Genomic DNA, 24847 nt, shown 5'->3' with positions numbered 1-24847 from the left:
CTCAGAGCTTCAATTTCCCAGATATTGTAGGAATCCTTTCTCTCGCCCCTTCCACTTCCCAACAAGACTTTGCTCATCTTTATATACCTAGTGCTTCATAGAGCATCTGGCACAGTGAAGAGACTCTATAAACATTTGCCCAGAGGATGAGGGAATGAGAACAAGGCAGTCCACTGCAGTATAAACAGCCCTGTGGTGGAAATTAGGACTGCTGAGCTCTGTTCTTTACCGTGAAACTCACTAGAAGATCTTTATTTTAGCCTCTCACAGATTTGTTTTTCTCACCTGCAAAACAAGGGTATTGGATTCGATTTCACAAAAGCATCCTCTGGGTCAAAAAACTGTTATATGTAACTAAGAAGTATTAAGAAATCATTACTCTCTTTAATTTATTACAGTCCCATTGTTTCTTTAAAAAACAATTCTCTTTTGCTGAGTATGATCAAATTCTTTGTTTTCTTGTCTTCGTCTTCCATGCCTGGAGATAGTTGACTTTCAATCTCTCTCTTGGCTTACTATCCCATACATGGGTCTAGAATCTTTGAAGGCAGGTACCGTGTATCATTCAACATTCTATCCCAGCACCCAGAATAGTGCCTAGCACATGATATGTGTGCAGTATAGATTTCATGAATGAATTAATGAATGTTGCCACCTGGTGGTAGCCATTTGGAATTGCAGGCATAATGACGAATGAATCAAATGCCTTGAGGGCATCACTGGAAAATTAAACCAACTTAAATGTGGGTCAGTACTACTTTTCCAAATGTTGCTGTTAAGTAAACAAGGAAATGAATCACATTCATGTATATTGATCAAAAGGTTCTGGAAATGTCTGTAACTATGAATGACTGCATTTAGATTTTGACTTGCAGGATGGTGTGTTGCGCTATCTCAAGGCTATACTGACAGTTGATCAGATAATAACATTTTGGAATCCACAGAGCATACAGAACGTATCAAGTAATATAGTTCAGAGAATCTTCACTCAGTTTCCTGTTTTCCTAAATACAAATCAAATATATTCATATATATATATGTATATACACATGCACATATGTATCTGGAAAACAACATTTAATTGCTGTTCTTAATATTATTATTGTTTTATTATAGGAATTTTCTCTTCACTGAACTTGCTTTACGAATCTAATATAGGAATTGGGCACTTGTTCAGAAAATTTGATCAGTGGATATAAGTGCAAACCAACCAATTCTCAAAGGGTACTTTTTGGCTTGAATTATTCTTGCTTCCTTCATCAATCAAATCATTTGCCATTGAACTCCAGTGATGAAGTGTTATTGTGTAGGTCACCCTACCATTCACAACACATGCAAGACAATTTTTTATTCTCATTTTGTATACCTCTCTGACGTCTGGGCAATGTAGAGATTTCTTGAAGGTCCCTGAGTGAATCATAAAAATTTAACTCTACATAGGATGGAAGATAAATGGTCCCAATTTCATAGAAGTTGTATGCAGTCTCATATTTTCTTGGTTCTGCTATGCTTTTTTTGGGAACCTTTTCACGGGAATCTCAGAGTACCTGTATGCTCCTTAAAACTGCTGTTTCCAGGGGCTGGCCCCGTGGCCGAGTGGTTAAGTTCGCGCGCTCCGCTGCAGGCATCCCAGTGTTTCATTGGTTCGAATCCTGGGCGTGGACATGGCACCGCTCATCAGACCACGCTGAGGCAGCGTCCCACATGCCACAACCAGAAGAACCCACAACGAAGAATACACAACTATGTACCGGGGGGCTTTGGGGAGAAAAAGGAAATAATAATAAAAAAAAAATCTTTAAAAAAAAAAAACTGCTGTTTCCACATTAAATATTTCTTTCTGTTTGCACTGTGTGCTAATTTTGGCAAAGGAGTTGTGCTAGGTAAGATTAGGTCAAGCGCATATCACACACATACACACACTCAAACTAAAATCACAGAAGTTTTAATCAAATGTTTAAAAAAATAGTTTGTTTCTCTCTCATGAAAAGGAAATCCAAAGATAGGCAACTCGAGGCTGATATAGCATCTCCATGTAGCTATTAGGGATACACACTCCCTCAAATTCATACCTCCTCCATCCCTAGGCAGATTGTCCTCATGGTCCAACTGGAGACTGGAGCTCAACAATGACACCCATATTTCAGAAAGCAAGATGGGAAGTAAGATGAGAAAGAAGGGGCCAAAAGCCCATTCCATCCATCTTTTAAGGTAGTTTCTTGAAAGATGTCACAAAATATTTTACTTACAATTTATTTTCCAGAACTTTACCACATGAAAAACTCTAGCTTTCAAGGTATCTAGAAAATATGGTATTTATTTCAGGTAGCTGTGTACCCAGTTAACCATCAAGAGTTCTTGTATCAAGGACAACGTAGAGGATAGATATTGAGTAGAAAATGTCTCTACCACAGGAATAGAGTCAGTAAATCAGATATCGTTTTTAATGTTGTTATTCTGAGAATAGCAGAGAAGTTATCCATAAAGCCCCAAAGAAAGAGAATATGATGAGTCAAGTTATTAGAGAGAAGGACTAGCATGAAAAAAGGCAAAATAAACATCTTTGGCATATCTGAATTTTACAGAATTTTTTTGCAAGTTATGTAGACGTATTGAGAAAATCATATGGATCGGTGTTTCTACCCTCTGTAAACATTTGACACATGGAATTTTGATGACAATTAGTAATAATTTAACCACTTGAAATTGCAATCTTCTTATTGGATAAATATATAGATAGATATACATGTAGCTAGATATAGGTACAGACAGACACAAACACGGATACAGATTTAGATATAGATATAAATATTGACGGATTTCTAGAGTCCTATTGTTATTAGTGGAAGTTACAGAACTATGTATTCGGTTTTTGTGGGGAGGTTTTTGCTGAGGAAGATTGGCCATGAGTTGACATCCATAGCAATCTTCCTCTATTTTGTATGTGGGTCGCCACATACAATGCCACAGCACCACAGGATGGCCGCTGGCAAGTGGTGTATGTCCACACCCAGGAACTGAACCAGGGCCACCAAAGCGGAGCACACCAAACTTAACCATTAGGTCACAGGGCTGGTCCCAGAACTATATTCTCTTAATATTGAAAACTATAATCCATTGAGTTTGTGTTTCTATTCTTACCATTCTGTAATAATTTGTTAAAGCAATAGAGAGGAAAACGCATCATTTTTAAATTATACGCATAATTACTAAATTATGTACCTTATAAATTCCCAATAAGTTTAGAATAAAATATTGGTTTTGAAGACTTATGAATATGAAAATATTGTATTACAATATTTTAACGCATTGGCCAAAAGGAGGGATTATTGAGCAAACGGAATAGTCTGAAGAAGAATTTTGCCACATTTTATTTTTCTCATGTGTGCATTTTACTTTTATCCCTACAGTTGGAATAATATTTTTTATTGCTTTAATTCATCATGTATGGATTATTATAAATAAAAGATTATTTAATAGTCCCTTCTTTAATAGAAAGATAAAAATGCCTTTGCTATACTTATAATTTATTTTTCATTAAATAGGAAATGAACTCATTTTAAGTTTATTCTTTTGAAATTGTGGCCTTTTTTCCTAGGAAACTCTCCTCTAAAATTTTTACCTCTCACTTATGCACTTCCTAAAAACTCTTATGTCTCTATGAAAAGTTTCTCCTAATGGAAATATTCTATAATTCTGCCTGCATCTTATTTGGACATCAAATATCTCTGTGACCTGATTTTATTTTCCTATTTTATTGGAACTGATGTTACTAAATTATTGCATAAAATATTCATAAGTCCTGTGTATTATGCTGTTTCATAAAATGCATTTGTAAATTGGTCATGTCAGAGAAGAAGGGAAATATTATAATGATATTCTTGTCATATCTACTATTTACCTTAAACATTATGTGATAGTAAAACCATGTCAAGATATCTGTGTTAAGTTATTATATAGCAGAGCTGAGCCTAAAAGTGTGCTGTAAATATTATGGTAACAGTTGCAACATTATCAGAATCTTTTTTACTTATGAAAAGCCATTTATGAAATGAAATATATTTTCTCGGAGCCTTGTTATAAACTGTCATTTCATAGTATCAGAGCCACTACAAATACATTTAGTATCTTGATTATAAAGTCTCATTTTGGTATAAATTTTCAATCCATAATTTTGTTCAAAATTTTCTTGTTGTCAGCAAGTGGTCAATATCTACCCATGGAGCTAAACAATACACACTGATACTTACATACATCTACAAAGATTTTTGAAGAACAGAGAAGGAAGCATGGGGAGCGTTTTTCCTCCTGACATCAACCAGTTCTCATATCTACTGGGTGTCCTACAATTCAACTCAATTCTGACACTAACTACCCAGAGTTAATGTCAGACTCCACAGACTTAGGGCTTAGTCCCACAACACTGCCCTCCCTTGAAATGCCAGTCACAAGTATAGAGTCCCTGGGTTACCCACACGTGTGTCCAACTTGGCTACAAAGTCAGGGATTCCCACAACCTCCTCCTTCAGGTTTGATTAATTGCTAGAACAACTCACAAGACTCAGGAAAACACTTTACTTACTATTACCAATTTATTACAAAAGATACAGCTCAGGAATAGCTAAATGGAAGAGATGCGTAGGGCAAGGTATAGGGGAAGGGGTATGGAGCTTCCAGAGCTTCCATATCCTCTCCAGGAGCTGCACCCTCCCAGCAGCACAGTGTGTTCACCAACCCAGAAGTCCTCTGAACCCCATCATGGAGGGATTTCTATGGAGGTTTCCTTGTGTAGGCATGGTTGATCAAATCATTGGCCATTGGTGATTAACTCAATCTCCAGTTCCCGCCCCATCTCCCAGAGGTCAGAAGTGGGGCTGAAAGTTCCAACCCTCTAATCAAGCTTTGGTCTTTCTGGTGAGTAGTCTCCATCTTAAAGCTATCTAGGGGCATCCAGCCACAGTCCTCTTATCAGCATCCAACAGACACTTTTATCACTCAAGAGATTCTAAGGGTTTTAAGAGCTGTGTGCCAAGAACCTGGGACAAAGACCAAATACTTATTTTTTTATTACACCACAAAGCATGAGTAGTTTTTGTATTGAAGTAGCATCAGAAATGTACTATAGTAAATAATATTACTAGGGATAATCCAAAAGAACATTCAAACTTTGCAACTCTTGTGAGTTTCCAATTAATGGACTTAAAAAAGCTTCCAAATATAATAGAACGTTAGATTTTTAGTGCAAATTGCCCCACCTATGCTACTACTTGCTTTGTTACAATATCATTAATGGCATAACTTTTTAGAAGAAGTTACCCAAGGAAAGGCAACACTAATTTATTCACAAGTGAGTTAAATCAGAGATCAGTACACTTTTTTATACAGGGCTAGATAGTAAATATTTTAGCCTTTGTAGGCTATGTGGTCTCTGTCACAACTACTCAACTTTGACATTATCTCACCGAAGCAGTCAGACAACATGCAAACAAATTGGTTGGCTTTGTTCCAATAAGACTTTATTTATTAAAACAACTTGACCTATGGCCTTAGTTTGCCTAATCCTGGACTAAACTGACTAAAAAAGCCTTCAGTATAATGAATAATTTAAAAAATAATTTGCTTAAACAAGCTTGGATTTTTTTGCCTGTTGATTATTGTATGTAACTGAGAAAACTGAATGTTTTTGTTTAGTACGAAGCTCCACAAAATTATTAGATACCAGGAGAAGATAATTATTTCTGAAATTTTATAGAATTCATGAAAGGTTTTGGAGTAGCCTCCTGAACAGAAACTTCTCTTTGCATACATATTTATCCAAATTATGCCTTATAATCCAGAAAATCAGCGGTTAAAACTTAAAAAGTTTACAGCATCAAAAAAAGTTGTATTTCTTTCTTCTCCAGAGAAAAACACCCTTTCAGGTTTGATTTAAGAGTTAAGAGGTGCTGTTAAGAAATATTTTCATTACAAAGAAAGAATTTTGTGGATAATAGTTCCATAATAGTTTAATGAATGTGGGTGAAGTAGTTTAATTCATGCATTTATTACAGATTTTTTTAAGCATCTTCAACATGCATAGGAAAAGATTTGGAATCATAGGAGATATATATATATATATATATATGTCAATGACTTATTGTTTTTGCCCTAAAAACCTAAGTAATATTAAAAGTTGTGTCTTTAAAGATATTCATCACAGTTTTCATGTCTTCTATAAAGGTGTTTACATATTGTGCTTTAAAAAATCAATTTACAATGACTTTTAAAGAATACCTTTTATTACAGTATTTTGTTTTTCAAAAATACATTGCCAGAGTAGACATACCTTTTCCTATTCCTCCCTTTAAGTACAACTTCAAAGCCCTAGACATTGTATCTAAAACAAAGAAGAAAACTCTGAAAGGTGAACAGAACAGCTAGGAACCTTGTGGGGTTAAGAACAACACAAGAGTGAGCTCCCTGGGTTTTCTTTTTGCCTCCTTTCTCCTGAAGTTGGAGGTAAAGAAGCTGGCAATCTGGAAACACCAATGCTCGCAGACAATTAAGCCCCAACAAAAGTCTGATCTTTCAGCCAAAGGACCCAGAAAGAGGCTGCTTAGCAAGACAGAAAACTTCTAGATGATAACAATTTGACTACAGCCAAACACCATGGGAAAAAAATACAGCTCACCCCAACGCCTACCAGTGAATGTCAAGTGGAGCCTAGACAGGACAGAAGAGCTGCAAAATATGTGGAGCAAAACTGATAGACCTGAAAGGAGAAATAGACAAATCCACAGTTATAATTGGAGGGGTCAACATCCTTCTCTGGACAATAAGAACAACTAGACAGAAAATCAACAAGGACCTAGAAGAACCAAATGTCATCAACCAACGGAATCTAATCAACATTTATAAAACACCCTATCCAACAACAGGAAAATGTACAGACCTGAGAAATAATCCCAAACAAGCATGGCCAACTGATTTTTGACAAAGTTGTGAAAGCAATGCAATGGAAGAAGGACAGTTTTCAATAAATGGTACTGTAGCAGTTGGATGGATATCCACGAGCAAAAAAATCAGCCTCAACCTACATCTGACACTTTATACAAAAAGGGAACCAAAATGGATTATAGGTTTAAATATCAAACATGAAACTATAAATCTTTTAGAAGGAAACAGGAGAAAATCTTCAGAACCTAAGGCTTGGTAAAGAGTTCTTGGACATGACACCAAAAGTGCGATCCATAAAGGAAAACAATTGATAAACTGGGCTTTATTAAAATGAACGCCTTTTGCTCTGCAAAAGACTCTGTGAAGAAGATGAAAAGACAAACCATGCCTGGGAGAAAATATTTGTAAACTATATATCTGATAAAGGATTCATATCTACAATGTATACAGAACTCTCAAAAATTCAACAGCAAAAAAACAATCCAATTAGAACCTGAGTAAAAGACACGAAGAGACACTTCACTGAAGAAGTTATATAAATGGTAAATAAGTTCATGAAAACATGTTCAACCTAACTAGTCTTTAGGGAAATGTAAATTAGAATCACGATGAGATATCACTATACATTCATTACAAAAGCTAAAATTAAAAATAATGAAAATACCAAATGCTAGCAAGGATGCAGAGAAACTGGATCTCTCATACGTTACTGATGAGAATGTAACATGGTACAGCCACTCTAAAAATAGTGTAGTACATTCTTTAAAAATCAAACATATATATCTCAACAACCACGTTCGTGGGCATTTATCCCAAAGAAATGAATACGTATGTCCACACGAAAACCTGTACATGATTGTTCTTAGCAGTTTTATTTGTAAAAGCCAAGACTGGAAATAACCAAAATGTTCTACAATAGGTAATGGTTAAACAAACTATGTTATATCCATACCATGGAATACTACTCAGTAATAAAAAGGAATGTTTTCATACACACAAAAGCTACGATGGATTCCAAGGGCGTTATGCTGAATGAAAAAAGCCATCTCAAAAGGTCGCATATGTGATTCCATTTGTATACCATTCTTGAAACGGTAAAACTGCAGAAATGGAGAAGAAATTAGTAGTTAGAGGAGATATTGATGGTGGGGAGCGGGGGTTAGTTTGACTCTAAAAGAGTAGCATAGAAGAAATATTTTATGGTGATGGGTCAGTTTTGTATCTTGCTCACATAGTGGTTACATGAATCTCTGCCTGTGTTCAAATGACGTAGAACTATACGCACACTTTAGACCAGTGTCAGTTTCCTGGTTTCGATGTTGTCCTGTAGTTACCTAAGATGTAACCATTGGGGGAAACTGGGTGAAGGGTACACACGACCGTTCTGTACTGTTTTTTCAACTTCTTATGAATGTATAATTATTTCAAAATAAAAGTTTTTAAAAAAGAAAAATATGCAAACCCTGCAATGTGTTCTTTCAAAAAAAGTACAATCCCTGCAATTTTTTCAAAGTTTTTATGATGCCACATTTCTCAAATTAATAGCTTCTCTCTTTCCAACAGTTGACTAAACCAAATTATTTATATGCTGAAAGGTTTATTTATTGTTTCTTTTAATTAATAACAGAGTAGATAATACTATAAATTTTATACTTGCCATGTCTCAAATAACTAATTTACAATTGCTGGTGGGTATCAAAGGATCAAGGACATCGAAATCATGATTTCATCAAAAAACTTCATTTAACACATTAGTTGCAACCTCATTATTGACCTCAAGAGCAGGGATGTTTGCTGGAGCTGCCAACAAGCAAACAAAATGTGACTAATTTTCTACTTTCCTCTATTTAAAAAGGGTATTAATGAATATAAATATGTCCCAATTTGATATCTTAACAGCTTCCATAATACATACTTTGGCAACTCTATGCCTGCATAATTGAGCTATTGATTATTTCTGGAACATCAATTAAGCCCTCCAATTTATTCTTATTTAGACCTGAAAATTACAATAAAAAGGAAGTTTCCAGATTACTTTTAGTTTTCTTATTTCATATTATCTCCTTTGATAAATCTTTTTTCTTGAAAAGCCCTATTTGTTAAACTGCTAGACTCTGCCATTTTTAATTAGTAATAGCAGTGCAATCCTAATATGCCTCTCATTCTGCTTTCATAATTTGCTAACAACGTACAAATGCATGTAGGAATATTTCAAGGGAGCCTATTGGAATTCTTAACGGTATTCTGGTTTTCTAAGTGAATGTGTAAAAGCCTTAGAGAGAAAAATTCTCTTCTGAAAAGAATGAATACAGGTTCAAAATGCCTTATCTGCAATTCTGAAATCCTCAAAAAACTCTGGAAAATGAAAGGTTTGATATAAGTCGATTGATGGCAAGATGGGACCTGAATGAACCTGGGGCTTTCTTCTAGTCTCTATGTAATCCATGAGGGTTAGTATGCCCACCTTTGCTGCAGACATGTAAATTCATTGTGCTCAGGATGCTAGCCCTGGGAGTATCATACAATATACAGTGTATATACTGTATCCCCTGTCCAAAATCTGAAAATTCCTGATTTACAAGATGTGTGTGGCCCCAAGGGCTTGGGATGAGAGAATATGGACCTGTCCTAGAAAAAGTATAAGATAGATATTCAGATAGGTCTGAGAGTAAGAACTTATTTGTCTGGCAAGAGAGCCTTGAGCACAGATATTTCATGACATGGAATTTAGGAGAATGAAAGCAGCACCAAGCTGACCTTCATTTCATCAGTAAAGAAACCGAAGGGTTGAACGACTTGCCCAAGGTTACCCAGCTACCTGGAATCCGGGCAGTCTCGCTTCAGAAGTCATGCTTTTAAGCCACGAAGATTTTGTTTTTTGAAGACTTATCCTGAAAGTCTCCACAGTCACAGCAGAGAGACGGAGTCTCTGAGCTGAAAGCAGGAGGATTTTGTGAAAGTTCGTACCCTTGTGTGTAAATCCCCAGGCTCTGGGATGCTGGCAGCCCAGCTTATGCTTCCCAAGTATGAAATTGGAGGTTCCTTTTATGGAGAAAAATGAACAGCCCCAAATAAAAAAGACTATGAGGACTGATCTCAGGTGATCCTCTTCTGTGGGGCTCACCTGTCCAATGCTGGCCTTGCACAGTGGATTTCCAAGCAACTATTTAGTACCTCTGTTTTAAATAGGAGGAGATTCAAGGATCACCAGACATTTAAGGAAAATGTCAAACATGACATAGGTCAAAATAAACAATCAATAAAAGGGAACCTAGATGCCACAGGGGAAATATGAAGAGTAGGGAAAGTTTCTAAAAGTATATCATTAGTATCTTTGGAGATTAAGAGAAGAAATTGCATCCACGAAAGCAAAACAGGACACTATGAAAAAAAGGGAGGGATGTGATAGAGGATAAGATAGAGCACCTGGAAATTAACAATATGGTAGCTGAAATTTAAAAGTTCAGTAAAACTTTGGAAGATAAAGTCAATGAAATTCCCCAGAAAGTAATTCAAGAAAACAGAGTTAAGAAAAATTAGAAAAGCCATCTGGGAGATTCAGAGACTTATTTCAGAATAGGCTTCCAGAAAGAGAAACAGAGAAAGTGATGGAGAGGAAATTATCCATTTATGGACAGTTACAAGACCTGAAGAACATAAGTCTCTAGCATGAAAAATCCTGAGGGCCTGGCAAAATAATTTTTTTAAAAAATCCAAACATATTGCGAAGTTCCAGGATACAAGGAGTAAAAAGAAGATGCTAAGAACTTCCAGCAAAAAAGAAGAGAAAAAAACACTATCACACAAAGGAAAATAATTGGAATGCCATAGGATTTCTCTACAGCAATACCAAAATCTAGAAGACAATGAACAATGCCATCATATTCCTGAGAAATAATGTCTTTCAGCTTAGAATTCCATACACAGCCAAACTATCAATCATGTATGTAGCATTAATTTAGTATCAAGCATACAAGGACTCAAAACATTTATCTCCCCTGAACCTTTCTGTAAGAAGCCACTCAGGAATGTGCTTTGGCAAACAGGGAAGTTCACCATGAAAATGCAGGAATGGGGTCCAGAAACTAGAAACCTGAGGACCACCACACAGATCTAGAAACAGTTCCAAACTCCAGAGGAACCACTGGAGTAAGACAGAAGTCTCCATGGAGATAAAACAGAACTGATAAAGTGATTGTTACTGTGTTTGAGTGTTTGAAAAAGTTGCTGATAATTGTTTGGAAGATTTCTAAGAATTTTTCAGGGGAAGGGGAACAGCAATAGGTAGAGGAAAAAAAAAATGAGAACTCATGGAAATCCCGTAAAAAAAATATATATATAAGAGAAATGAAAGGTAAGCAGAGTACATCGCTTGGCTCAGCAGTAAGCAATGTCATGGTAATATAAATAAATACCACTGATGACTAATGTAACCAAGGATTAAGTTTGTCTAAGGGATCACATTCCCAAATACTATAAGAGGAGCCAATAGATAATATGTAAAAATAAAAATTAAAAATTAAAAGAATGTAATAATATTGAGAAATAGGAAGAAAAATGCTCGAAAAAAATTGCTGAGAGAGTTGAAAATGGTTGCCTCTGGGGAGTACGCAAATTAGAAAATGGAAATTTTCTTTACTTTTCCATATCTACAAGATAATCACTTGTATATACACATTGAATATACATTGAAAAATTTTATATATAACAATATAGTTTACCCCGTTGCAATTCTTCTGATAATACTGGTATTATTCTGTTAATACTTGCTTTTTTTGTTCATAGTGTTACGTTAACCATGTGTCATGAACATTTCACCTCAATCCATGTGGACCTCTTCACCCTTTCTATCGTGGTCGAGGATCCATTCTCTGATGTATCGTATTTTTTTCCTTTTTTGTCAATTCCTTTTTTATGGACATTAGGGTGCTTCTGATATTTTGCTATTAGCAACAAGACTTTGATGAACATTCTTGTTACATTATTTGTGCACACATGTGCTGTATTACCTTAGGAAGCATTAATAGAAATGATACTGAATGGTGAAATTTTACATTTTGGTAAAGATTTCCATATTACTTTCCAAAATGGTGGACAAATGTAGACTCCTACAAATCATAGTATCTACACATAATGATATTGTTGATTCTTTCTTGCAGTGTTTTTTTCTTCCTATGATCTTGTTGCATGAGATAAAACTTTCTGGAGAAAAACATGAACATTAATAGAAGTAAAGGTTTTGCTTATATTGTTCTTGAATTTAATGGGAATGAATACTTGTTTGTCATAACCATTCTATGAATAATAAAAAAAATGATGTTTGGTTTGGTTTTCTTTGTTGTGTTAGGAAAGAAAATATTCTGGTTCTACTTTATGAAGAGTTTTAATCAGGAATAAATGTTAAATTTTGTTAATATTTTGGCACTTATCAAGTTGTTTTCATTAAACACACGTACTTGACAAACAATAGATAAGTTCTTTGCTGTATAAGTACACAGCAGAATGGTTTTTTAATTATTGTTTTAGAGAGCATATCTGGAGAATTGTGCTTTGTATAAATACATGAATTTTTAAAACCAGAATCTGGACGATGGGTAAATTGTGCTGGAAGACGATTCCCTGAAGGTTGATACCTTTTTCCTATCCATAGCAATACACAAGACTATTTCCTTGACCAATTCAGAGAATTATCCTTTTTTAACATTATCCTTAAGGACATTTGTAAAGAAGCACTTGTCATATAGTTACAGAGCTGTATTTGAAAGGCTGAAGAATATTTAAGAGCCTTTACTATAAATGTACTTTTGTTTTCTCATTTTAGGGGCACAGCAATTGCTGGCATAGTGTTTGGAATTGTATTCATCATGGGGGTCATTGCTGGAATTGCCATATGTATCTGCATGTGCATGAAAAACAACCGTGGGACCCGGGTGGGCGTCATCAGGACCACCCACATCAATGCCATCTCCTCCTATCCTGGTAAGCAAAATTGCTTACTCCTTCTGAAGGAAGAGTCGTATTTGTTAGTTATGCTCTACTCCTTCGAGAGAGGAAACATTAAAGACTTTCACCGGAAGAATCTCCAAGTGTATAGGGTAATTCTAAGTAAATGTAGATTGGAGCTCTAACTTCGAATGGAGATTACTTAGATCCAAATAATAAAATCCATCTCATATTTGAAGATAGTCATATTTTCAATGGTTGTCTCATTGACCACAGTTGCCAATCAGCCAGGGTTAAGAGAAATAGACACTTCACACCAACAGCGACTATTATCTGGTGACTTCTGACAAATAGTTATAAAAAGTGTAAGTCACATATCTGAATAAGCTGGCATGTAATTTGATAGATCTTGAGAAAAAGTATTGAAGAAAGTTCTTATGTGTCCTCTTTATGCAAAGAAAACAGTTTTAATTTAATATTAAAATTCTCAACAAAGAGCAAAAGTAATAAATTAATAATTTGGCAAGTATTTGTTGAGAATCTGCTAGAAGTTTCACATATAAATATATTGAACACATAGGACTCTGTAAACAAAATATTGCATTTTGCATTAGATGATTTCAATAGTGCTTTCTAAGTCAATCTGTTTATGTACAACTTGACATACAAAAAGGAGTCAAATTTAACACGTCCTTGGGAAGATGATTTCCTAACCACACTCGTGTCCTCTCTCTCCATCCCTATAGGAAAGGAAAATGATCCCTTCTACGTGCAATCTGCCTTGTATATCAATTCCCTGATCCTTCCTTCCTCTCTTTACCTTTTCCCTATCATCTTCAATTTGAGGGAGCAAATTTCAGATGAATGAGAGAGTGACCATTTCTCCTGTTCCTCTTCTGTCTGTTCCTCCTCTTCTCCAATATCTTCATGTTGGAGTGCCTCGGGGCGCAGTCTTATGTCTTTTTTTCATCCTGTATCTACACTCACTTCTTTGGTTATACCATTTGGCCTTGTGGTACTAAGTGCCATTATATGCTAATGCCTCCCAAAGTTATATATCTCTGCTCCAAATCTCTTTCCTGAGTTTCAGATTCATTTGATCCCACTGCCTATTGGACATCTCCACTTGGATGTCTAATAGATACCTCAGATTTAACATGTCTAAAGCTATGATTCTGGTTAACCCCTCAAATCCTCTCTCAGTCACAGCCTTTACCATCTCAGTTGATGGTATCTCTAGCCTTCTAGTGGCTCGAGCCAAATGCCTTAGAGTCATCCTTGACTCTTGTCTTTCCCTCAAACTTACATGCAGTTTGCCAGGAAATCTTCTCAGCTGCATCATCAAAATGTATTCAGTATCTGACTACTTCTCACAGTGCCCACTGTTACTTCCTGGTGGGAGCCACCATCAGCCCTCCCTCTATTTATGGGGTAACAACCTAACCGGTTTCCCAGCATCCACTCTTGGCCCCCTGGGGTCTATTCTCAGCACAGTAGGCAGAATGGACCTTTTAAAGTAGAGGTCAAATCATACCACTCCTCTGCTCAAAATCTCCAGTGGCTCCCCGTTTCCCCAAGAGGAAGAGTCAAAGCCAGTGGTTCCTCATTTATCCAAAGTAAAAGGTAGATTCTTTACCAGACCCTGCAGGACAATGTGTGATCTGGCTTTTGCTTTTATTTTTCTGACCTCGCTGCCTTCTATTCTCCTTCTTGCCATTCTGGCTCCAGTTACACTTTTTCCTTTGCTGTTCCATGAACAAACAGGGCACACTTCCATCTTAGGGCTTTGCCTAGAACACTGACCCCCTCACTTAATTCAAGTCTTTGATCAAAGGCCACCTCTGAATGAGGGCTACTCTGATCATCCTGTTTAAGATTGTAACATGTCCCTCCTCACAGCATCCCATCTTCCTTACTCTACTCTACTTCTTTTCCAGAATGTTTTAATCTTCTAAGAATACCATGTAGTTTACCTAATCATTAAGTTTATTGTTTGTTGTCCATCCTCTTCTTCTAGAATATTAGCTCCAGGAGGCAGGGATCTTTGTCTATTTTGTTCACTACTCAATCCCATGCCTATAAGATCAAGACTAGCACTTAATGGGCACTCATTGGACATGGCTGAACAAATGTGAACAAATGAAGAACACAACTCATGACAAGATCTGATTTAGCTATATAGCAATAGCTATGGAATTAACCTTAAATTTCACCCTGGAATATGTAGCTTTTGCTGTTAGTGCCATGAAGCTGATTCCAACTTCTAGCAACCCTGTGTCCACTAGAACAGAATGCTGCCCTGTCTATTTGTGCCATCCTCTCACCTTCTGGTGCTGTATCAGACAATGCTCCACTGCTGTTCATAGGGTTTTCATGGCCAATTTTTTCAGAAGTGGGTGGCCACTTCCTTCTTCCTCGTTTGTCTTAGTCTGGAAGCTCTGCTGAAATCTGTCCACTGTGGATGACCCTACTGGTATTAGAAATCCTGGTGGCATCGCTTTCAGCATCACAGCAACATGCAGCCACCACAGCGTGATAACTGACAGACAGGCTAAGAAATGAATCTGGGCCTGGTGGTAATAGTGCTGAATCTAGACCATCAGGGTTGGCTATGCAGCTTTTACTCACGACAAAAGCAATTTACAATTTTGAATCTTCCCAGCTTACTAAGAATATTGTTGGGGTTAGTGTAAGATGCTAGGACTAGGGTATAAGGGAAAAATAGGGGGAATTATTTTTTATTTTTCACATCTCCCCAGTTTTACCTGGTTAACCCATAGCCGGAGAAGAACAAAGGAGAGTCAGGCAGAGACATTAATCAGGGAAACGGCAAGGAGAAACACTCTGTTGATAACATTCCAGATACATTTTTGCTTGATCAAAAAAACTTTAGTCAAAACTAATTTTATTTATTTATTTTTTTTAGTGAGGAAGATTGGCCCTGGGCTAACACCCATTGCCAATCTTCTTTTTGCTTGAGGAAGATGTTGCTGAGCTGTCTGTGCCAGTCTTCCTCTATTTTATATGTGGGGTGCCACCACAGTGTGGCTTGATGAGTAGAGTGTAGGCGCACCCAGGATCCAAACCCATGAACCCCGGGCTGCCAAAGCAGAGTGCTCAAACTTAACCACTGCTCCACTGGACCAGCCCCTAAAATTAATTTTTCAAACATTTAAAAATGTTTTTTATAAAATTAGAATAGAATATACAAAATATTTCAATGTGTAGTCTTGTGCTTTCTTAGGTTTGAGGTTTCTATTTCATGCATGGAAACATGCTTTTAAAACTTTATAGTGGCACCATTTATACCGGCAGATCACAAGGGCATGTTGCATTTTCAGTAAGTGCATTGTTCTTGGAACTGAATAATGCAAAAAACATAATGAACCTTGGTGGAAGTATTTTTACCACAAAAAGGCTAGGTCTTTGAAAACATAATGTGCTTGATTACTTCCCATTTCCTTCTCAAAGTCACTAATTAAGCTTTTACTTAAAGGATCAGGAAACAACACAGAGTAGTATTGAATACTTTTCAAAATCTTTCGTCTGTGGAAATATAAAATGTTTTTATCCACATTAATTAATTAACACTGTGATAATTGAGATAACAACCCAAATTATTGTATTGTCCAAATCCTGGAGGCCACATAAATGAGGAGAAAATAATTTAGCCAAGGTTATATGATTCCTTGGTGAAAATGTCCAGGAGGTAATCCTACAGCGAAGAGTATTACTGTGCACTGTGGGGAGATTACCAAGAAAACGTTATCTGCCACACCTGACCCTTTGTTGGACAGTGACAGTCCAAAGTAGTTTTTTACTACTGTCATCTTGGGTAAAATTAACAGTCTCTTGTTTAACTAAAATTATTTCTAAAGCCATCAGTATGAAAATAAGACTTATTTGTCAAGTCTTACATTTCCATACTTTCCAGAACTTCCGTCTAAACAAAGGAATGTGATCTGTTAACCCCTTCTAAAAAAAATAAGTTTGGATGATACACACCTGAAAGAAAATACAGAAAGACGATAACAAAAGACTTGGCAAAGATATAAAAATCAAATGCCAGCAAAAGGAAAACAAGGAGTTTCAATGCTGTCAAGAAAATTGAGATTTGAAGTACACTATTGAGTCCCCCAATGATAGATAGAAACATAGATAGATTGATACATAGATACGTAGATAGATGTTATAGATAAACAATGGAGAAGGAGGGGAAGCTGTTGCTAACAGAAAAATGCCAAAGGATACATGTAGACAGGAGTTGTGGAATTGCAAAAACCATCATTTGAAAACCATTGTAAGAAAAGTTTGGGATAAGAATCATCAATCGATGCTAAATCTGGGGGGAAGGGTTGCTGAGGAGCAGGATATCTGCATGCTCTTAAAGTGTCTATCCCCAGACTTCTTGTTAGTTATAAGGGAAAAAGTAGTAACTACACAGTGGAGAAACCAGACGACATCTTGATCAGGTGTAAAAACTAAAATCACCAAAGAGGGGCACATGGATGTCTTGCACCTTTGTGTATTACTCAGGATGACACAACTTCGTGTTGTGTAGTGTGTAGTGTTCTGGCTGGAAGTTCACAGGCTAAAACTTAGCATGAAAAAATATTTGACAAACCCAAGTTGAGGGACATTGCATAAAATAATTGTCTTATAGTCTTTAGAATCTCTTGGAAATATTTCATGAAGAACTCAAAACTCTATTTGCATCATTGAATTCACAAATGAGGGTAACCTTATTAGTACATAGACTGAACAGAGGAAGATTTTCATGTCCTCATCAGAGGATTTTGTGATATGAGGGTGGTCTTTTCTGATTGTGCCTATTTTCTTAGTGAAATAAGAAGCAAGTCTTATGCTGAAAGTGGGTTGAGGATGTATTTGTAGTTAAGGAGAATGCAAAAAGAGTGAAACAATGATCTCAGAGAATGGAGGGGTAGTGAAATGCATAAAGAAATGTATAATTTCCAAGCAATGCCAAGAGCCTCCACATTTAAGAAAATGGTCATTCATTTAAAGTGAAATCAGTTAGCACGATTGTGCATATTTCTCTAGCCACATTAAGCTGCTAGATACAGATCTGCGCTAACCAAAGTATTGTGTTTAATTGGGATTGGGGTTTTGTCAGGCAATGAGTAAAGAAAGAGATAAGAAAGTTGACAGTAGATGCACAGAAGTAATTTTACTGATTGACCATAAATCTAAGCTGAATAAAGAAAGACATGCAGACAGGAAAGAGGTGACATCAGTTTAAATTAATTTTTTTAAAATGCCGTCACTAAATTAAAAATTGAGGTGAGATCCAAGATGTGTTGGAATGGGTATTTCAGAAAGATAAAGAGTAGTGGTCAGATTTACAAATTGGTACTGTTAATTGGTTATAAGAAGGTTAGAAAAAATTTTTGAAGGCAAAAAAGTCCAAGGGACTGGGAGGCAGGGTTACGTGGATGTTGAAATCACTAAGAATGATAATAGAAGTCGTGGTGGAGAGAAAGACAGTGGACCTGATGCTAAATCTTTGCTGAATGAGAGTTTGGGGCAGAGAGGACCACAAATATTGAGAACAAGCAGCAATAGAAAGTAGTATAATCTCATGGCATGTGCTACAGAAGAGCGCGGGTTTTTAAAGAGGGAGAATGGCCAACAGTGTGAAAAATGGCTATGAGAATCACAGAGAACACCCAGGGTACCTTCTGGCCCTGTAGTTTGTAGGCTGTGGGAGAAAAAGAACAGCTCTGATTTATAGTGCTGCAGAGGAAGCTGTCCTCTCATGGAAAATCAGATTTTAATTAAAATAGGAAGGTGACGTGAATGTTCACTTCCGCTACCTGAGATAACTATCTCATGCATTCTTCTGTCTTCTCAAAACTCAACAAAAACCATCAGCCTTTCTCACCCTCAGCAGATGATTTCTCAGCAGATCTTAGTTCTCTGAGAAAACAGACACAATCAGTAGAGAATTTCCTCATAATCTGAGCTAGAGTAACATGTAAAAGGATAAAAAGAGGGTGAGGATACAAAGAGCACCTTTTCTGATGACAGACTTTGTGTTCTACTGAGCACAGTGAATGCGGGTAGGGAAAGCTTGGAAAATTGATAGCATTATGCACAAAGCCTTGCAGAGCTAAAGGCCTACAATGAAGGACGCTCTGGGAGCTTGTCCTTCTCATGGCAACAGAGGGATGTAAAACATGACTAGACTTGTCTTGATGTTATCTGAGGGGAAGGAGAATGATAGGTTCCAATGATAGCATCCTTTCAGGGGTGGCAATTTAGGCCGTTGTAGAAGAGAAATGGGTAGGAATGTATTTGTATGGTGTGAGGGTGAGGAATTGGAGGCCTTGCCAGAAGCTCTATAGGCCTTTGCTCTGAGTGGGGGTTTAAGTAAACTGTGAGTAGTGGGGTTTGCAAAAGGGTAGAGCAGAAGTTTGCTCCTAGCGATAATGTTAGACAACTTAGAAGTTGTCTTCAAAAATAAGTCATGAGTGACAGGGGTGTTAGCTAATGCTAAGGTGTGTTGAAAGATAAACCGAGGCATATTAAAATTTTAACAGTTTATTTGAGCAAAAACCAGAAGTGGTTAGGAGCTCCCCTTCTATATCAAGAAAATGTGGAAGCAAAGAAAAGAAATTATTTGATCGGCTCTAGCTTAAAACCTAGTTGGCTACTTGTGATTGGTTGTCACTAGTGTTTTGACTTTGTAACTTTGAGGCATTTACAGGCTTAGATTTTGGTTTGCTCTCATAGGCACCAAGCATCAGAGTCACTTCAGTCTGTGGCCTCCTTGTTTAATTAATTTAACAGGTGGTAATCATATTACAATATATAAATGTATCAAATCAACAAGCTGTACACCTTAAACTTACACAATGTTATATGTCAATTATATTTCAATTAAAAAAAATTGTAAAAAGTAGTGTCATGAGATCCACCTGTCCTACCGTTTAAAACCATTTAAAATCAATAATAATTAAAATGAGGTGTTTCTGGTACAAAAAGATATACTTTAGTCATTAGAATGAAACAAGTAGATTAAAATGTTACAAATTCTAAAGGAGGGATAACAAAACCATGTGAGAAGTGAGGATTAAGAGGCTATGTTTAGATAATTTGGCTTAACCAAAATTAAAAACTTAGAAAAGATAAACTTTGACACAAAAATGCGCCAGATAAAATAACAGATATAAGGAAGTACTAAATATAAAAATTTAAACGGAAAAACTCAGAAATAGGTTGGTTATGAGTCAGATATCTGAAAAAGAAGACAAATTTTTAAGTTTGGAAGCAACACTGAAGGGATAAAAAAGATGAAGAACACATGTATTTTGTTATATATGAGTTTTAAACTTGAGTATGTCAACAAGGTAAAAATAATAAAATAAACCATTTTTTTTTAAGATTGGCAAATCCTCCCAGTACATAGTTGTATGTTATTAGTTGTGGATCCTTCTAGTTGTGGTGTGTGGGATGCTGCCTCAACATGGCCTGATGAGAGGTGCCATGTCCGTGCCCAGGATCCGAACCAGGGAAACCCTGGGCCGCCAAAGCGGAGCGTGTGAACTTAACCACTTGGCCATGGGCCCCTAAAATAAACCATTTTGACAAAGAGTTATTCTTAGAAAGATATATAGAAAAGATATATAATTTTGTACACTTGTTTATGTCTTAATTCTTATTTTAATTATTTCTTATTAAGATCCCAGTTTATAAAGTATCAGTCCAAAACAAAAACATCACCCCATATGAATTATAAATAGGCAGCAAGATATAAAACAATGTCAAACCTAGCTACTATCAAAGAAAGGTAAATAAAGAGCTATATTTTTTCACTATTAAATGACCAAAATATTAAATGATAGCGTACCTATATGCCTTGCTGGTACCATTACAGAATTAAAGAGTCCTTTTTGAAAATGTGCTCTCAGCACCAAAATGAACATGTTATTTGAGCCAGTTAGTCAATTCCTGGATTTTTATTCTAAAGAATTATTTCAAGATAATAAAAAATCTATGTGTAGGAAGATATTAATCACTCCATTATTTATAGGAATAAAAAATTGTTAATCTCTTGGGGCCAGCTGTTGGAATAGTGGTTAAGTTTGCACGTTCCGCTTCAGCGGCCCAGGGTTTGCCAGTTCGGATCCCAGGCTCAGACCTACACACCGCTTGTCAAGCCATGCTGTGGCAGGTGTTCCACATATAATGTACAGGAAAATGGGCACGGATGTTAGCTCAGGGCCAATCTCCCCATGGCCCTCCCCAAAAAATGTTAATCTCAAAATAAGTGAATGTCAGTGGAATGATATGCAGCCATTAACAAAAAACTTTGTTAAGAATATGTAACAGAATTGGAGAGGTGGATAGGGGGTGGGAGAAAAAGATGAAACAGGTATAAATATATTATTATTAAGAATATGTCAGAGGTGGGGAGGTGGGAGAAATGGATGAAGGGTATAAATTTATTTAAAGTTTTTAAAAATAAAAATATTAAAAAAAATTTTACTGACATGGAACACTCAATGCCTACATCTTTGTCTGAGATGCAGAGCAACATCATTCATTCATTCATTCACTCACCCATTTAATATATGTTTATCAAACACCTCTGTTTTCATGGCACCAAAAAAAAGCCATTATTCTGTTCGAGAATCATGAGTTCTCTCCATTCAACAAGTATTTTTAAATGTCTACCGGAAACTCTGCTAGATGCTTACAAGACAGAAGAATGGAAAAGACACATACTGTGGCCTCCAACCTTTAAAATCTAGCAGGCAAAAAAATAATTATCATACAAGGCAAAATGAGTGATGGAATATGTTTCTTACAGGTGTTGAAGAGAGAGAGTAATAGGGAGAAAGGGAGAGGGAGAGAGAATGAATGTTCTCTTTGGGACATCAGAAAAGTGCTTTACGTATTTCATCCTCCCGACAGACGTGCAAAGGTAGACATCCTTATTCACTTTTTATTAATGAGAAAATGCAAAGAGATGAAATCGCCTGCCAAGTCTGCATCAATCTGTGTCTCGAGAGACTTCCTGGGGTAAACTCCCTCTGCCTGCCTCCTGCCCCTCATGCCCACACAAATATTTTCATAAAGACTTATCAGGAAATAAACTTTTGTGGGGTTATGTCACTTAGTTTGGAGCTGTTTGTTACTGCGGTGTAAGCTATAAGGTACCCTCAATCAAAGGCATTCTGAGCAGAGGAAACAATCAATATAAATGTTTAAAGGAGTACATCCAGAGAGTAAGATGGTGGGAAATTTATATTGGAAAAATAAACAGAATGAAAAAGAGTATGCTATAATATAAAGTGAAAAAGTGTATACAATTTTGTATGACCACAAGGACATAAAAAACCACAAATGACTAGAAGCTAGTATATAAAGATATTATTTGTTAAATTGTGATGACAAAATTATGGATGATTTTCCCTTGTTTCCAAATTTTCTAAAATAATGTTGTATAGTTTTGAGAACCCCATGCATCTTCCCTGTACATTTGCTTTAGAAATGTTGGCCTGAGTGGATGAAGAACATTAAATATCTTCTATGAATTTCAGAGCATCCCTAAATTTTATAATATTGTGGACAACTATAATGACATTAGGGATAAATGGCATATCTGCCCCTCTTAAATCAGAATTGGAATAGTGATTGTGAAAGAATTTCAAAGGCACTATATCTCCTGCTGCATCATACATGTTTTCAAGATGAGTTGACCTTCAGAAAGAACGAAGTCTCTTAGGGTTAATTAAGAATTCTAAAATTGATACCTTGAAAAGTTTACTTCCTAGTGAAACCTTATTATCTGCAGGAAAGAAAGATAGCACAATTCACAGTTATACAAGTTTTATTTTAAAATGTCTTCCAGCAGCTAGTACTATAAAAGATGTGCTGTGTTTATTTCATGATGGATAGTCCTCAAAATATCGCTCTTCAGCATTATATTATCATTTTATCAAAATTCAAAGGCTGTAGAATGAAAGAATACTGTTTCACATCTTAGATTTTCGCGTTCAACATGCAGCTGTATAAACCATGCGAATTCTCACTATAATGTCCTCCAGCAGTTTTTATGCAGATGGGAGACTATAAACGCTTTGTTACTGAAGCATAAACACACACCATGGCTTCATGACAGGGAATGACGCAGAGTCAATCTGTAGAAGCAGCCAGTGTGCTCCTCAAGTGGGAGGCAGGGAAAAGCTTCAACATAAAAGCATCGTAGAACCACATGCTTATAAGAAACACTTCCATGGGTATCCAGCTGTAACCTATTGTACGTGGAAGCTGCAGTGTTTCATTTCTTGGCTTGGATGAAGTTTATTATAAATCTCTTTGTCTCAGTTTTCCTCGATGTAATGAACCAAAGGCGTGGGTGCAGTGCAGAGGGAATGTATGCTTAGACTCCACAGGAGTTATTCCATTTTGTTGTAGGAAACAAAGCTTAGAGGAGCTCATGCTGCTTTCTCTACAGAGCTGTGTCCTCTGCCATTAGCCCACAGGCTGCTCAGCCCACTAGAGACTTGTAAGGCCTTTGCTCAGCAGAGTAGTTCTTGGGGGACCTCCCACCCAGTTCTGTGTCTCCATCTTCCTCTTTTCCCGGGTGACTCAGTCCTGCTTCCTCACATCCCTGAGTATAGGCAGATCAGTAAATCGTTCCCATCATCGAGCTCCTGGTAAAGAGAGGCAAGGTAAAGGGATCCAGAAGGAAAAATAGTTTATGTTTGCATGTAGGAGGAAGTCCTGTGTTTGTACATGCATGTTGATCAGAAGACTAGCATAATCCTATTGGTAAAAGCACAGTTGAAAAGACATTTTAGAAATAAATTTGTTGAAATGTTCCTCGTTCTTCTCTGCCATTCTAATGTTAAAAGCTTGGCCATTTATTTCATTATTCTGACACTAGTCTTGTAGTTAGGCTACATTCACAGTAAGCAGTTAAGGCATGTCAATTTCCAATTAGAATCATGATCTTGATGATGATTCAACTACTGGCAAATCTTCAGAGAGGTTGCTCACATGTTGCAGAATGATTTGGTTCTTGAAGACATGGATAACTCCTTGGGTCCCTCTCTTCCAACCTGGAGATCGACTTGAGATCGCTACAAAATAGACATCCATACATAGTCATGATAAAGTGTATTAAATGTGATTTAAAAGCACACTGAGGTATATTACAGTAAAAAAATTAATTTAAGAAAAATTTTCAAATAAAATTTAGACAACTAAATTCTTTATCCTCATTCCCAAACCTGCTGGTCTTCCATTTTTTTCTTATTCCTGTAATGGCTCTATGACCCTCTGAGTTTTGGGAGCCCAGGACTGGGGACCCAATACCTTGACACCTTCTTTTACTCTCTACCCCTTTCTCCACCTACTCAGTCATGACCTAAGCACTCAGCTGCTCAAGGGCTCTTAGGATCTTTCCCCGCGCTGCCATGAGTCCCTTCTAATCCCTCACATGTGCTATTACGTCATCTCAGCTTGTCTTCAGTCCGCCTCAATCCATACCACTGAGAGAATCATCTTCCCAAAGCATATTCACTAGCATATTCAAAAAATCTCCAATAACTGCACATCACACACTCCTTATGTGATATTCAAAGCCCATCATGAAGATGATACAACCAGATTCCTCAACATCTTTTGCCATTTCTTCCTCCATATACTTTTTGTTTGAACAAAAGTGTCCTCCTGCTTCTGTGCTTTTGCTCAAACTTGAATTATCCCTTAGCCCCTTCTCTCTCTGCCCCTTCAGCATCATATTTCCAAGAAACTTTCCCTAAGCTGCCAATTCTAAATACTTTGGCCAGAGGCACCATATTATAGAGCACTCACCCTTTCGTACATATTTGTGCTTGACCTGATAAAACTAAGATTTTTGCAGGTAAAAATTATGTCCCCTCCCTAAGCACCTAGCCCCGTGACTTCAACATAGTAGACACTCAAATATTTGCTA

At 36.7% G+C, this 24847-nt stretch overlaps 1 protein-coding gene and 1 long non-coding RNA gene across 2 annotated transcripts in view; one reads left to right on the top strand and one right to left on the bottom strand.

The window, feature by feature from the left end:
- CYYR1 (cysteine and tyrosine rich 1) overlaps positions 1–24847 on the top strand; it is a 101872-nt gene that overhangs the window by 75816 nt on the left and 1209 nt on the right. Inside the window, exon 3 of the mRNA XM_046648279.1 lies at positions 12758–12915. Coding sequence (XP_046504235.1) covers positions 12758–12915 — 158 coding nt within the window. The remainder of the gene's footprint in view (positions 1–12757; positions 12916–24847) is intronic.
- Positions 22745–24847, bottom strand: part of LOC124231476 (uncharacterized) — a 134279-nt gene continuing 132176 nt past the window's right edge. The window contains exon 4 of the long non-coding RNA XR_006886540.1: positions 22745–23990. This is a non-coding gene — a long non-coding RNA (uncharacterized LOC124231476). The remainder of the gene's footprint in view (positions 23991–24847) is intronic.

This window comes from Equus quagga, chromosome 21, assembly GCF_021613505.1.
Source record: "Equus quagga isolate Etosha38 chromosome 21, UCLA_HA_Equagga_1.0, whole genome shotgun sequence".
Classification (NCBI taxonomy): Eukaryota; Metazoa; Chordata; class Mammalia; order Perissodactyla; family Equidae; genus Equus; species Equus quagga.
This window is presented reverse-complemented; position numbering and strand designations above follow the sequence as displayed.